The sequence below is a fragment of the Sus scrofa genome, chromosome 14 (genome assembly GCF_000003025.6).
Source record: "Sus scrofa isolate TJ Tabasco breed Duroc chromosome 14, Sscrofa11.1, whole genome shotgun sequence".
In the NCBI taxonomy this organism is placed as follows: domain Eukaryota; kingdom Metazoa; phylum Chordata; class Mammalia; order Artiodactyla; family Suidae; genus Sus; species Sus scrofa.
The window spans coordinates 79,464,351-79,479,983 of record NC_010456.5 but is presented as its reverse complement, the minus strand read 5'-3'; the positions used below and the strand labels follow the sequence as shown (position 1 = coordinate 79,479,983).

Below are 15,633 nucleotides of genomic sequence, written 5' to 3'. Positions count from 1 at the left end.
AGGAAATTGGGGAAGATAGGGTTGGCATGCAAAGAAACTTTTATTAGAGGGAGCTGGAATTATTAAAAATGCATGGGGTGGGGTTCCCCTGCCTTTGACTGCAGATTGCCTGGTGACCTAATAAGTTGGAGAGGGCAGCTGACCCACAAGGTCAATGGTTCAAACCTCTTAGGCCAGGTATTAGCAGTTCAACTAATATTGTAATGATGGATCTTCATCAGGGCAGGGCTGATGACATCACTGGTATTTGTCTACAGTTTTCTATCCCTCCCCTCTCCCAACCTAGCCTTTCCCTCTCCAGATTTCTCCTTCCAGCCCTCCCCCAACCTCCCCATGCACTTTCATTCGACCACCTTAAACATTTCGTGATATACTATCTGGAGAATTATTGAGGGTGGACATTCCATTTCTGGAAATTCTGTGTTAGTATAGTTTAACTTTTGCGTATTTTTTCCCCCATTCCTTCATAGTTCTCCATCAAGGAAGAGAATCCAATTCAGCTGTCTGGCCAAGAAGCAAGTTCTCAGAATCCACTATTTACCCATTGTCTTTTTTTTCTGTATAACAAATCTGGTCTAATGATTTACATTTTCTTCCCCAGCCTCTGAACGTTTGCTCAAGGGTGGACTCCTAGGGGACAAGTCGTGTCTAAATTGCTGTGTTGGAAGGAATCTTCTTTAACTTCTAATCATTGACATATTTTTGATTTATCTTTTTTCTCTTTGCTGCCCTGGAATACGGCCCCTACTCTATTTTAACTGCACACTGGTAGTGATATATTGTGAGTAAAACGGGTTCCCAGCAGCCCGGAGTCTAGTTCCCTCTGTCTTTCTCTAGAAGAGATACTTCTTTTATTTTCTGTACAGTTGCAGTTTCTTTTATTTCTTTTGGTCTTTATGTTGCATGTAGCAGTGACATCATGCCCCAACTCCGTCTGCAGAGTAGCCTGGAGCTGGAGAGCCCTGCGAGCGGGGAAGCCCTCTCTGTTCATCTACCTCCCCCCACCCCCCGTTCCCTGTCCCACCAGCCTCTTGCCAGCTTCTGGCGCCGTCTTATTTTTCCATCTGAAAATAAGACCTTGACGACAGTGTTTCTCTTGAAGGCCTTGTCTCAGGACCTTTGGGGGACACTGAGTGGGCTGAAGTAATTACCACTAGCTCTTGATGCCTCATCAATTGGGGGTCATTGTCATGCTTGCCTTTGATCAATTATACTTGGTCTCCTCCACTATTAAGCTTGAAGTCCTATCCTGAAGGAAACACATATGCTACATATATATTCCCGTGCTGTGATATATATATATGATATGTACCAGTACTTTATATGTAAAAGTGTACATTTTTATATATAAGCGTAGAGAAAGTTTATGGACAGAGTGATATATTCCTTCCAGTATATATGCCTCTCTATATGAGAAAGGGCTTGCGAGAGAATTAACAGGACACCCAACTTTGGGACTGTAAGTATCTAAATTGCCTTATTGGAGACAAGTATTTCCACAGTGGTAATTATTTCCTATAGTCTATGAAGTTCCCTTGCTTTAAAACAAAGTTTCTCCTTCAACAGTACCCAGGAGGACATACCCAATTCCTCGATGGGTGTTAGTCAGGCATCTTGCAAGATCCATTTACTTGTTTAAGGCAGAAAAAGATGACCTAAAGAGAGCATTCCATTCATTAATGAGCTATGTAGAAGCCTGAATGAGTAAATATAAGTCTTTAAGCCCTGAACTTACTCAGGGAGTAGGATCATCTCCCCCAGTAAGATGAAGCAATTGATGAGGTTTTAGGCCAGTATTTCTGTGTGTGACTTAGTGCAGTGCTGCCTTCAGTGGCACCGGCAATGAGCATCAGTCTTGACCCAGCCTGCAGCCCAGTTCAGTCCAATGGCCCTGGACTTTGGAGGGGATGTCTCCACACCTGCTTCTCTCCTACTCCTTTGCAGCAGAAGAGACAAGTTGGTCATCTGGTTTGGGTTAATCTTCAGGGTTTGAGGGCATGGAACACTCCAGGTCCAACAACAACAACAACAAAAAGCAAGGACCTTCTGCAGTGCTGAACAAAATTCTGCCCAAACTGACTTCATCGCTCCCTTTGTCTGAGAACTGAAAAAATGGCTTGAGGGCATGAACCACTTTCCTACCTGCAGAGCTGCCTACTGTAGCTAATGATCTTTCAGAATTGGAGGGGAATTGTGATGTCCATCAACAAACAACTCTAGTGCCAAATTCTTCTGTCTTCTCTAGCCACAGTATGGTGTTGAGGGTAGGATCAACTAGCTCCGTGTGCTCTTTGCTGCTGACATTAAGGAGCTCTTTCTTTCCCATCTTTCCATTCTTGGGAAATCACCTGGAAGATCCCTTTCCTCCCTCCAGAAGCTAATGGGAGGAATTTTGCTAAGTGAAGACATCATTCCCCATTTACAGGACTTGAAAGGACGCTCTCAGATTCCCGGTGTACCATCAAACAAACACCTCAGCCTTACACTTTGGTGGACTTTCTCTTCCACAGACATTTTTACTTAGAATTTTAGTTGCTACTGAGCATATTATAGAACAGCTCCAGAGTTTGGGCTTGGAAATAATCCTTCCTTCATTGGACTGATTTTAAACATGCAGTTGCAATCGGACACATGTCTCTGAATTGAGTGGCAGAGGTTTTTTTCCTTCCACACCAGTCTTCTCTTGAATTGCTCCATTTGAAACCTAAAATATTTTCCCCCCGGCATTTGGAAAACTCCACCTGAACCTTTCAGTCTAGTGCTGCTTTTCCTGCCCCTTCCAACCCACCCTGGAAATTAAGATTCTGCAATTGGAAATTGGCTGACAATTTGGTTGCTGATGCAGGAGGCAGATGGTGCTGAGAACAGGATGGAGTCCAACTCCCTCTTCCATTCCAGGCTTGGCTCCGAAGGGCTCACCAGCAGAGAACCTGAACTTGACAGCTGATTGTCAGTTTGATGCAAGGGAAAAGCAGTAACTAAGCTATATCTACAGCAGCCCCTTCTCCACACATTTCCTTTCTCCTGATCACGGCCTTTGAAGATATAAGGAAGCCGTCCAAGCATATGTCTGAGAAATCTTCCAGTTGTAAACCTTTAAGAGTAAACAGCTTTGATGATACCCATTAGGGAAATACTTTTATTTTGTCTCTACAAATAGCACTAGGAAGTCATAATGGAAATCTTGGATGAATATTCACTTCATTGTGGTGAAGGAAAGCACATAAAAGCTTTTTCTCAAATTGTAAAACTGCTAGGACGGAGTTCTTAGAGGAGAAAGGTGAGACTTGGGGTCTAATGCTTGGCAACCATAGAACCGCTCTGAATCTTTGGCACCTGTCCAAGACCAAGAACCTTCTGATGTGGACCAAAGAAGAAACGGAGTCTCCAGAGGCTTGTATTTTCCTTTCCCAGAGTTAAGCCGGCCGGTGGGGGCAATTAATTGATCATAAAGTTCCATGAGCCCTAAGATGGAATGACACGTAGCTGCAGTCTTCACACCTCCGGGAGACACTCTTATCTGTTCCCTTTCTCAGGAAGCTACAGCAGTGCTTTAAGGTCCCACTCTGCTGAGCCCCTATGCTTGCAAGTTGCCGCTTTTGCCCACTCTAGGACCATGTCCTAAAACCTCTTGCCCCTTCATCCCCGCTGTTCCCTAAACATCTGTGGTGGATTGGGAGAAACCATTTAATTGAAATGACACTGCGCATTTCAATTCTTAGAGGCACACCGCAGCCTCGCCCAGCTAGTTCAGGTGGCCTGTTAACTAGATGCAGCTCCACATAGATCCACTAGATGTCCTCACAGATCTATTTACCATTAGCATTGAGATCCTAGGGAGAAGTCCCTTCTCTGAGGGTTGGGATGGGGGAAGAGAGCATTGGGTGTCTGGGTTAAAAAAAAAAAAAAGAAAATTCAGCAAACACCAAAGGAGAGAGAGCACTTTATGTGGCCATGGAGTAGATAGGAAACTTCACTTCTGTTTTAAATAAATACCGAAACTTTCGAAATTGCCCTTTGAAACCTAACCTTGGGAGTTCTAAGTGGCACTCTGATATCTGAAATTAACCTCCGAACCTACATCAGCTCCAGACAAGGAAACAATCATGGAGACATGGAAATAAAATACCGGCGATTCTGAATACCCACGATTCGCTGAAACAAAACTGAAGGATTAGGAAGCAGAGAGAGGGTGAGATTTGAGGGGGGTGAGGGATGGTATTTTCTAAACTAGGAGGTCCACAACTTCGTGTTGATATGATTTTATTTTACAACTTGCAAGTATAATTTTACATAGAGTGTCCACATCTTCTGGAACAGCTGCCGCCAGGGAGGCCAGTCCTCACTCATTTTTGGTTAAAGAGCTTGTTCCTGACTCACGCAGTGGCCCCGAGGAGGGCTTTTCCTGGCTGGAACATACCTCCTTCAAGCCTGACGGATCACAACCACCAGATGGGAGGTCAGAAAGGGCCTTACCTTTTAGGAAAGTAGGCCCAGAAGAATCTGGGGAAGGCACCAGATCCGGGGTCAGTAAGAATGGACTCTTCCAGACATGGAGTGAAAGAGCCCACCTCCAGTCAGAGGCACCTGGGTCTCCACATTGTAATTCCCGCATTGTAATTCCTGATGCTCTGTCAGTGTGTGAGCTCAATCATTTTTAACTGTTTCAGTCTTGTCTTTGAGCCTCTCATTGATCATTCTTGCTGATTTTTTTTCTTTTTGTGTGTGGTGGTACTTGTTTGTCTTCTGAGATTTCTATTTTGGATTTGGTGTGAGTGTAAAACTGACGACTGGGAAGGAATGAGGAGAAATAGCATGTTTTCTTTTTTATGCATATGCTGCTTTGAATGTGAGTGCTTACAATTAACATTTAATCTTCTTATAGCAAATGGGTTTTTTTTGCTGCTTCGATGACCAGTTTCAGCCTGTTCCTGCATGCTAACACTATGAAATTTTAGAACAATGCATGGTCTCCAGGAGAGTCAACGATAACAATTGCAAACAGTTCCTGATAGGCACTGGTTTGAAGTTGTGTTTCCTCCTGAACCCTTAGCAAGTAGCAGGTTTCAATGACCCATTGTGAGGGGCTCACCTCTGACAAAATCATTTCGAAAGTTATTCTATCCCCAACCTCCCTCCCCTTGTCCTTAAAGACATTATGTATCTGTATATATCTATCTACATAGATATATACATATATATATGTAAGAACTTTCTTTCCCTATAAATGTGTCAGAGTCTATTATAGTATATGAACCCAAAAGGGCAGTATGGAAACAAAAACCAGGCACTGTTGCTAATGAGAAGCATAGCGTTTCAAAGGTTGACGGGCTTCTCTTCTGCTACAGCATTTGATTAAAAATTTTTTTTTTCAAAACAATTTATCTACAGCGAAACAAGAAATCATCTTCGTTTCCCTCCTCTGTATAAATAACACGTCAATATTTCCCGTAAAAGAGCTATAGAGAAAACAAGCAAGTGGTTTGCGAGTTGTACACCAGATCTGGATGCATTTAAATAACTTTATTTTCCTGTCTTCAGCTGAAGACTGTTTTCCTGTTCTTGACTTCAACAACTGCTGTTTGGGGTGTCATACCATGCCTTGTAAATTCTTCTGATTCAAATGCTATAGTGGAACTTTTTTTTTTTTTTTTTTTTTTTTTTGGTAAAAGCTAAGCTTGGGAATGATGTCCCTCGCATTGAACAGGGCTGGGGCTGCATGGTGATGATCGAAACACCTGACTAGCTAGGATGTGAAAAGAACATGTCACTAAAAGTGCGAGCCAACATCACAGGAATGGAGTTGCTACTGAAGAGATCTCTCATTCATCTCCCCCAGTGCCTGTTCCTCACTTTCATAACGTTCCCCCTGCTTGACAAATATATCGTATGGCACGTCATAAAGGTCTTAGAACAGGACTTGACCCATTTGAGAGATTTAAACCCCTCTTCCTGGTGACTGTAACATTCAAAGAGGCCAAAACCACTCGCCATATTTTAAAGGAAGAGTGTAACCATTCTCCACAAAGGGGGGGGGCGGGAAATGATGGGGAAAAAATGACTTTCAAAATGGAAGGTGTGGACACAGAGAATAACACCTCTCCAGCTGAGCTTACTGTTTGGTTGTGGTGCTTGGAATACACATGAATGCATCTCTCATCTTGTGTGACAAGCGGGCAGGTTCACGCTAAGGATAAGCAGAGATGCTTGCCTGCCGCAGCAGCAAAATGAGGTACAAAAAGCTTCTTATGCTGAAATATAAATTGGCTTGAAGGGTGAAGGTGAAGGGCCTTGAGAACTACTACGGTGATGCCCAGCGACTTCTATAGGTTAGCACTCAAATTGGATTCCCAGGCAGTGCCACATCTACAGCACTCACTTTAGACTAGCTAAATGTCTCATGCAAATCTCAATAAGCTATTTTACCTGGGATCTCGTCCCTTACTTCATGTTTTGTCATTTGGCATCGATTCTGGCTAATATTTTCTGTACAAGAAAAAATTCAAATCAACCAATAGCCTGACAGCTTTCTGAATTTTTGGTGGGTGGGGGAGAAAATCAGATGCGATTTTCATATTCTCTCAGCTTTAAAAATACAGCCCTGAGTAGCTCAGTGCCTTCCCGTAGACCAGCATCGCATACGCTTTTGGTGATTTCTTATTTGTGAACTGCCTTTAATGTCAAATACGCAGCATTAGCCTTGAGTAGCTGCATTTCTTATATGGACAGATTTGGATATTTGTTCTGTCAAGAGTAAATTTAAATTCCTGTAGGCATCATGTAAACTCACTCTGGGGAAGTTCAGCAGAGGCATCCTCAGATTCGATATTACCACGTACTCGTTTCACATCTAATTTGATGAAAGCTTGTCCCAGCCTCTGCCTAATGCCCAGACACAGATGGAAATTAGAAGCCGACCTATTAGATATTTTTGCATCTTGCAAAAACCTTTGATTGTACCAAAGAAGCAATTAATCGGCTGTGTGTATATTTTGTCCTCCTGTATTAATTGTGCCAGGGGAAAAAATGTTGGTTACGTTTTTGCCGTCTATAATGTGTGCTGCTTCTCATCCAGCCACCCGACTGTCATCAGCCATGCCCTTTCCTGGTGGTCACCCGCTGTATCTAGGGGAGAAAAATAATATGCAGCAGCCTTGGGGAGGGGTGGATGCTCTAAAGATAATGTATATTTTCTCTGCTTTTTTTGATGTACAACCAAACTGTTAGCAACAGTCACTCTGCATTTTTTTTTTTTCCCTGGGTCAAGACTGTTAACATGAACTAAGACCTGTGTTCAATCCCTTCAGCTCCCTTCCAGCCACCTTGCTGTGTGTGACCTTGCCATTAACTACCGCTCTTCCTCTCCTCCCATCCAACCACATGGTTATAGCCAAGATGTCCATCTACAAAAGAATGAGACGGGCATGTTGTTCTGATTGCGGACGTTCTGAGCGTGACTGCTCGTGCATGTCAGGCCGTGTGCGTGGTAACGTGGACACCCTTGGGAGAGCCTTCCCACTTTCTCCTGTCTCTGTTAATGATTGCGCCACCAGTTTCCGTGCCTGTAAGTTTAACCCCGACACCCGCAGTTCCGTGTCTGTCTGTGGTATCACCCCTGTCTTGTGTCGTGCTCCATGCTTCTGTGAGTCTGTCGGGCTGATGTTTTCTTCCCAGTGTGACTTTGTATGTGGTGCTGTGCTGCCCTCACTGCTTGTATCGCTGTGTACACGCTTGAGGAGGGTTGGGGCGGGGGGCTCCCTCCCTGTTCTGTGAACTTGTGTTTCTTGTTAGAGCGTGCAGACTGTGATCTTATATATCTTATATATATATATGTAGTGATAGTATTCCTCTCTCTTTTAAATGAATGACAGCAAACCAAACAGTCTATTGATACAGAGATGCAGATGTATGGGAAAATATAGGTTGGCATTGGGCAAAGAGGTTAGCTATCCGATTGGGTCGCAGGGAGAAAGGAAAATGGTGTAGAGAGAAGAAGCCAGCTCTGGCATGAAAGTGCTTTTAGGGAGCTTACATTGTTTTCAAAAGACAACAGGGTTTCCATGCAGAGGGTATTTTTTTCTTTTTTTAATTTTTAAAAATTTTGTGCTGTGTCTCCCTAACGTATCTCCTTCCCCCAGCACCAGATTGCCTCTTATGCTCTGAAAAGAACATTCTGAATCTGTGCCTCTGTACCGACTGGTGGATTTTAGAGCTTTCCCTCAAAAGATGACTTCAAAGGATGATGCCATTAATACCATTTGTGTTTCTAAGAATATAGCTCCATTTAACTAAGATCTCTCATAGCATCTGTGGTTCCAAATAACAACAAAAACCATAAGCCAAGAACCTGCATGGTTTCCTCGAATCTGTCTCATAGGCCGTGGGGTCAGTCTTTGCCCCCCACGAGCTCAGCTGGGGTGTTAAGGGGTCTCTCAGGGTCTTGCAGTGGTGGCTGGTGAGGCTGAGCTATGCCGATTCCTGAGACCCCCACCCACAACCCACCCATTTCATCCTTGTCCTCTGAATGGACTTTGCTAGTGATTTATTGACACAGTTCAAAAATGAGCACTGAAAACTCCAGCTTCTTCACTGAGGGTTCTTGTCTAAAAGCAGAAGAGGTTGTGTTTTGCATGAGGACCTGGTTGCCTTAAATTACGGTGGTTACCTTATTTTCATATTTTTGGTAGCAGGGGGTGGGTAGAAGAAAATCTTCCTTCTGTGTTCATCCCTTCCTCTTGAAAGCACCCCCTCCCCCATATTCATGGGTGACCATCTTATCCAGTCTCTTCCCTCTAAAGTGCCCAGAACTGATTGAACTAAATTTTCACCAGCAGCAGTTAATTCCCACTGGCAACCAGGAGGGGGAAGAGTGCTTCGCTCTTGAGAATTTATCCCCTTGACAAATTGGCTGGTGTTGAATGTGGTCCTAGCAGGATGTGCTTGTGGGCGGTGGTCCATGGGGCTCCCAGGGCTGAATGCGGTGGCGTAGGGTACCATATGGGGCACTGATATCTGGACCCACAGTTTGGATCTGAGAGGTTATTTGTGTGAGGAGCTGTCTCAGAGACATTTGGAAAAGTTGGATTGAGGACCATAGAATCATCATCCAGTCTGACATATGATTCGCTGCTCCTTCAGAACAGTGCCCAGGGGCAGGCTTCCCTCTTTAAAGTGATACCCAATAGATGTTCCTGTCATAGCTCATTGGAAACAAATCAGACTAGCATTCATGAGGACACAGGTTCAATCCCTGGCCTTGCTCAGTGGGTTAGAGATCTGACATTGCTGTGAGCTGTGGTGTAGGCCCGTGGCTACAGCTCTGATTTGACCCCTAACCTGGGAACCTCCATGTGCCATGGGTTTGGCCCTAGAAAAGATAAAAAATTTTTTTAAAAAAAAGTGATACCCAATAGATGTGTTGAGAGTGACTTTGTCCCAATCATATTGGCCTAGACTCCTAGGGAGGAAATTTCCTTTAAAATCTTTCTTATAGGAGTTCCCGTTGTGGCTCAATAGGTTAAGAACCCCACTAGTATCCATTAGGCCTTACTCACTGAGTTAAGGATCTGCGTTGCCTCAAGCCATGGTGTAGGTTACAGATGTGACTTGGATCTGGTGTTGCTGGGGCTGTGGTGTAGGCCTGCAGTTGCAGCTCTGATTTGACTCCTAGCCTGGGAACTTTGATATGCTTCAGGTATGGCCCTAAAAAGCAGGAAAAAAAAAAAGTGCGTTTCTTACAGATGCCATAGTATGTTCCCTTCCTCCTTGAATCTCATTTCTCTCTGGCTCAAATGACACCGTCAAGGTGAACTTGGTCACAGCCACACAGAGAATTTGTTTGTCTGTGATGCCTGGCAAGATATCAGGTTCAAAGACAGAAGCTGGGGAGGGGGTGAAGGGGGGAGCTCTGATGGCACAGTTTGTCTGCATCTCTTTGGTTGATGGTGTTCACTCTAACTGCCAGCCCCCTGGGTTACCCGTCTGCCTAAGGCACAACTCCTATTTTCAGACCACTACTAGGCTCTAAAACCTTGGCCAGAGATCCCATAGAGAAAAGGAAGGAGCCGCTCAGGCTCTAAACTAGGGCCTGCGGTCATGCCTTGGCACTGGCCACCCACACCAATCACAGCAAATTTTGTGTCCCCTGCAAGAGGCCCACGATACCCTGTGTGTGCAGCTGCCATTTGATCTGGGGGAAACCATAATTGGAGGTACTTCTCAGCCCTGCAACTTAATCCAAGTGTTGATGGAGGCCAGGGGAAGGAAACCTGGGGGTGAGGTCATCCCATCTTCTCCGAAACATTCTGGCCATGGGATTGGTGTCCTTCTACCCCTCCGGCATCAGCCCCACCATGGAAAATGTGGAGCTTTGGGCGGTATGTTGAAGGCTTAAGTGGTACTGACAGCTCGGGGGCGGTGTGGGGGGGTGTCTCCTCTGTTTCATCAGTCTCCCCACCTTTGTCACTCCATCAAACAAAAGCAGATTTCATCCATCCCTGTGTGCGTCCGCTCACCTTTGACCATTCGTAATAAGTTAGAAAAATCCATTCCAACGTGAGCCCCTTCGTGGGCCCACGCAAGCCCTTCTCCTCCAATTAAAAAAATGTCTACGTCTATGCAGAATTCCTCAGAGAACTCCAGTGGCGATCCCCGGGCTTCCCTCGCTGGGGGTGGGGTTGGGTGGTGCCTGTTGGGCTGAGCTGGTTGCCTCAAAGAGCCGTGGTGAGAGTGGGCTTTTCATTAAATATGAGCAGATGTGAAACGTAGAGGGTTTGACAATTAGAAATGGCAGGAGAAGGGCCCTTGAATCAAAGTGAGGTCAGATGGGCGGATCAGATTACTTCTCTTACATTCTTTAGTTGTTCTGAAAATCATTTTGAATTAGTGTCAGCAGAGCCATGATGGGTTTTGCCCTTTGTCTTTTATGCTAGGGCTGTATTGTTTCCCAAGACACTCATTAAAGGTCATTATATTATTATGGAGCTTGCTTTGGTCGCAGTTTCCCAGTTGAGCCCGTGTACTTTGGAGACTGCCTAACTCGTTCGCTTTTTGCCTTTCGTCTACTCTTTACTACTTTTTTTTTTTTTTTTTTCTCATAAGGGGAAAGATTTCCGTTTTCAGGGGACGTTAAATGGAAACACAAAGTCCCATTATATGTTTTCTGAAGTGGGAAGAGAAGGAGCCAGTTCCCAGAGGAGTGGCAATATATTAAAAGTGTTCGCACAGTTTTAGAAATCAGCCTTTTTCGTAGCAGGGCCTGCCTGCCCTGTGTACCTCTCCTCGGAGGTGTGGCCTGTTACACGTCCTTGTCACGTTAAGTCACATATGTTTCTCTCAGTTGTCTCCTTCTGTTGAACTCATGGGGATGTAAGGCAACACTGGGTTGACAAAAAGATTTGCAGAGAAGGGGGACTCTTTTACAAAAGACTTAAAAAGCAGTGTCAGATAAATAAGGCAGAGAATGACCAGGTAGGTAGGATTCATCACAGGACTGCTTTTGGCAAGACTGAATCACTTAGCACAGTGGCTAGAATCGGTGTACATAGCCTCCTTTTCTGATCTTGCCAATTTTCTTTCTTTTTTTTTTTTTTTAGGGCCACACCCATGGCACATGGAGGTTCCCAGATCAGGAGTCGAACTGGAGCTGCAGCCCCTGATTTACACCACAGCCACAGAAACTCGGCATCTGAGCTGTGTCTGTGACTTATACCACAGCTCAAGGCAACGCCAGATTTTTAATCCACTGAACGAGGCCAGGGGTTGAACCTGTGTCCTCATGGATGCTGGTCAGATTCGTTTCCTCTGAGTCACAACAGGAACTCCCCAATTTTGTTTCTACTTCTAATGACCCTGAGCAAAAGTACCAGCTCTTTTAAAAGATGCTGAGATGGTGTAGGCCCCAGACTTTTCACAAGCAGCTATGTTCTAGGACCATCAAATATATATATATATATAATTTGTCCAGCAGCATAGGCAAACGCATATACAAAGACTGAGGTTCTAATCTGTTCCACTTCCCTTCCATATAATTTGGTAAATGAGTACCTTTTCTCTGTTCAGAATTTACTTTGGTTGTTTCAGTCTTGACTGGTATCTGATTGCTAAGTCTAATAGAAAGGGACAATTAAAATTATGATGCAGTGACAACGTAGGACCCTATTGATTCGAACCTGCTGAGACCTGCCTGATGTGATGCTGGCCACAAACCGTCAGTAAGCCTGGCATGAACAAATTAATCACGTGCTGGAAGAGAAACAGATCTTTAGACTTGCACTTGGAAATAGTTTTCGCTAAAGGACATGTGTGATCACTCACACCAACCTTTCAATTTACTAATAGTTTAAACCTGCACAATTACATACACCCTTTTGCAAACTACTGTAGCTAATTTTAAGTTGTGCAGGACTTCTATTTCGGGTATAGATATAATACAAGAGGGCATTCAGCTCCAGTGGTTTGGGCGAGGGCGAAGTCCAATATGATTAGGTTGAAGGGAACCATACCAAAATCAGTTCAGTGTGATCTTGAGTCTTGTCAGATAATAAACAAAAATCAGCTTATCCTGGGTAGCCTTTGGTTTGTACAGGCAGGGAATTAACATTGTCAATAGAACTAAAGTCACTCGACTGAACTAATGGCATTTTGAAGTACATAAAATCAGATATGAGGGCAGGGGCTGGAAATAGCTCTAGGAAAGTGTCTATAATCAGACACACCCTCTGCGGACAGTCCCTAGTGCCTGTTGCAGGGAGATTTAATTTCATAAGCTGTCTTTAAAAAGCAACAGCCTATAATTATCTTAGTCCTTTTCTGTATGTATACTTTGGGGGGACTTCCTCAGGCTCCCCAGTCCGAAATCTCATTTGTTGATTTTGTTCAGGATCCTGAAACCAAAGATTCTCTTTCCCTACCACCACCATCAGCGATAGATAAGATAGAGGACAGCCAGAGCAGACTCGGCCCAAACCAACTTCATCATAGTTTCCCATATATATATATATATATATTTTTTTTTTTTTTTTTAAAGCCCCTTCATCTTGGGTCCGCAGTTTCTTCCATTTTCTGGTGCTTTGCTGGTATGGTGTCTCTCTCTCAACATCCGTGATAGCCAACACTGAGCAGCTTTTGGATTCTGCCCGAGTTCTTTAGCCTTGGCCCGTGTGCCCTGACTTAGCCATTCACCCTTCATTGCAGGATGTGAAAGCAGGAAGGCATTTAATCATTCCGTGAGGCGGATGATGGGCCAGGGAGGGCATGTTAAGGCACTTTGGTTGGTAGGAGACAAGGCTGCAGAAGCCAGTGCCCCTCCCTGGATTTTGTGGGGACCACACTGAGCAGGGGTTGATGCCAGGTTTTCCTTCCTGTGTGCTTCTCTGGTGGTCAGCACACTGTAAGGCAGCCATCGTGCTTAGGCAAGATTTCCCTTTGAAAAGCATCTTTTTAATTGCCCCTCTTTAAAGAGCTCCCAACAACCCACATTTTTATTTTGAAAAAATGTTTTTTGGGATCTCATGGTACTCTGCTCCCTGCCCCTCCCCCTCCAGCATAGTCCTGTGAATTCTTTAATATCCGTGCTCTATGAAGAGGTACCACATGTAGATGAATGAGAAGGGGACCAGTAGGCAAACCTCAGCCAAGTTTTCAAAAGAAGGCCTTTTGAAACAGAGCTGGGAAACAAAAAGTAGAAGGTAAGAAAGAGGAAAGGGGGCTTTGTGCAAACCCCCATCGCTTGAACACCTCCCTTCCCAGGGATCTGATACTTTAATAAGTGACTGAGCTCTTCAAGGACAAAGCAGAAAAGACGTTGGCGTGCCACAAGTAAGCTAAGCAGGAGCCCTTATGCAAGGTGACATGGAAATTATGTTTGCATTTTTATTTCAGGACAGTGGCCGGTTGTCATCCTACTCACCCTGACAGCTCCTACCACCGGGCAGTGGACTCTGCCTCTTACCTCCGTGGTGGAGGACAGATGTGGCCAGTTAGCGCTCCATCTCCCCCGCTCCTCTGCTATCTCGGGCGACAGATGCCAGGGCCAGCCCGCCTTTCACTTGAGCCTTCTTGTCAAGGCTGTGCCTTGAGCTCCAATCCTGACCTTTACTGTATGAAATAAAGTACTGATGAACAAGCAGAGGTTTGAATTAGAGCAGGCTGGGAGCAAATGTCAAGTCCACCTCTGCTTCCCTCCTCCACCTGCACCGGGAGCTTGGATTAGACCCAGGCTGGAGTTTGCAGCGCCTTAGGCTTTATGGGTCTGGGGAGACATCACTTATTAACAAAGAGTTATTAAATTTTTATCAATTTTACAACACAATGTAAATGCCTCCTATGAATCTACATTGTATTCATTATCATTTAAAACGTTAATTAAGTCAAAGTTGCATTTAATTTCTCTCTAAATGGGCCTCGGGGAGGAGGCTTTTAGAAACATCTGTGGGAGCGTGCAGCTCCTAGAGAACAGGGAATCCCCCAGCCCGTATTCAGGACAGCCCCCCGAGTTGATTGCTATCGTGTGTCTGTGGCTAATTTGTTGTGATGCGATTGGGCCTTGTCTTGAATTAGTATCAGACCAGGATGGTGTAAAGCTGCTGGAGTGAGCCTGGCGGAGCGAAGGCACAGGCTGTGTGCATCCTGCCTCCACATCCCATCCAGACAGAAATGAGCAGTTGATCCGCAGCACCTCTGGTCTCAATCAAGCCTTGGGACCCTCCCTTCTCATGTGGTGCCCATCATTTCAGTTGGATGCTTCCTTGATCTGAGATGGACATTTGTCATCTGGCCCAACAAGTGTAGGCTATTTGCCAGCATGCTCATAGGAACGTTCTCAGGATCTTTGATTCGCATTTAAACCTAGAATCAGTGGAGCACAGAACAGTGTAATGGGAACCATTTTCAGAATAGAGTGGATGTAGAGATTATAAACAAGTCCTCCTCAATGGAGAGAAGAGTGAGGCCTTCTTAGGTGTGCTGGAAAATTACTTCTCCCCTTTGAGGTGAGGTTGACACATCTGCTCTTATAAAAGCATTCCCTCACCCAGGACCAGAGTCTTGTTAATGTCGTGTGCTAGGAAATAGCCAATTGCTTGAATTCACATGAAGATGAGGTTTAGTGTCGTATCTACTCTTACTGTAGGCAATGGGCTCTGCCAACATGGCAAAGGTGTGTGTGCATGTGGATACACGTGTGTTTGTTATTGTTGCTGTTCAGCTGAATCCACAGGTAGCATTTGCTGCACTGCAGGCACTGCCCTGTGGCCCTTACAAATATTATCTTCATCTTTATCATGAGGTAGTCATTGTTAATTGCAGTTGAGGCATCTGGAAACTGGCATCTATAAACAGTGCATTGACAGATGAGGCTACCGAGGCACAGAGAGGTTAAGTGATTTGCCAAGGGTCACAGAGTGAGTCTGGTATGGCTGGCATTTGAGAATAGGCTGGTGCTACACAGCCTGTGGAGCAAGTTGAGTTACTCACATCCTTACACAGCTGAAGAAGATGGCTAAGTCTAGTCTGTCTCCAAAGAAGAAAGGCAAGGTTTCCAGTACTGAAAGCTGGAGGTAATGTAGGGGGTGTTATGAGAGAGAGGGGCCTAGTGCTTGGCAGTGCAAAGGCCCAGGGGTCACCTCCAAGGAA

At 44.8% G+C, this 15,633-nt stretch overlaps 1 protein-coding gene across 50 annotated transcripts in view; it reads left to right on the top strand.

Moving 5' to 3' along the window:
- KCNMA1 (potassium calcium-activated channel subfamily M alpha 1) overlaps positions 1–15,633 on the top strand; it is a 760,956-nt gene that overhangs the window by 626,354 nt on the left and 118,969 nt on the right. For 14 of the 50 annotated variants that reach the window (XM_021072167.1, XM_021072124.1, XM_021072138.1 and 11 more), the window contains one exon: positions 7,391–7,564. In XM_021072167.1, coding sequence (XP_020927826.1) covers positions 7,391–7,564 — 174 coding nt within the window. 50 annotated transcript variants of the gene reach the window in all.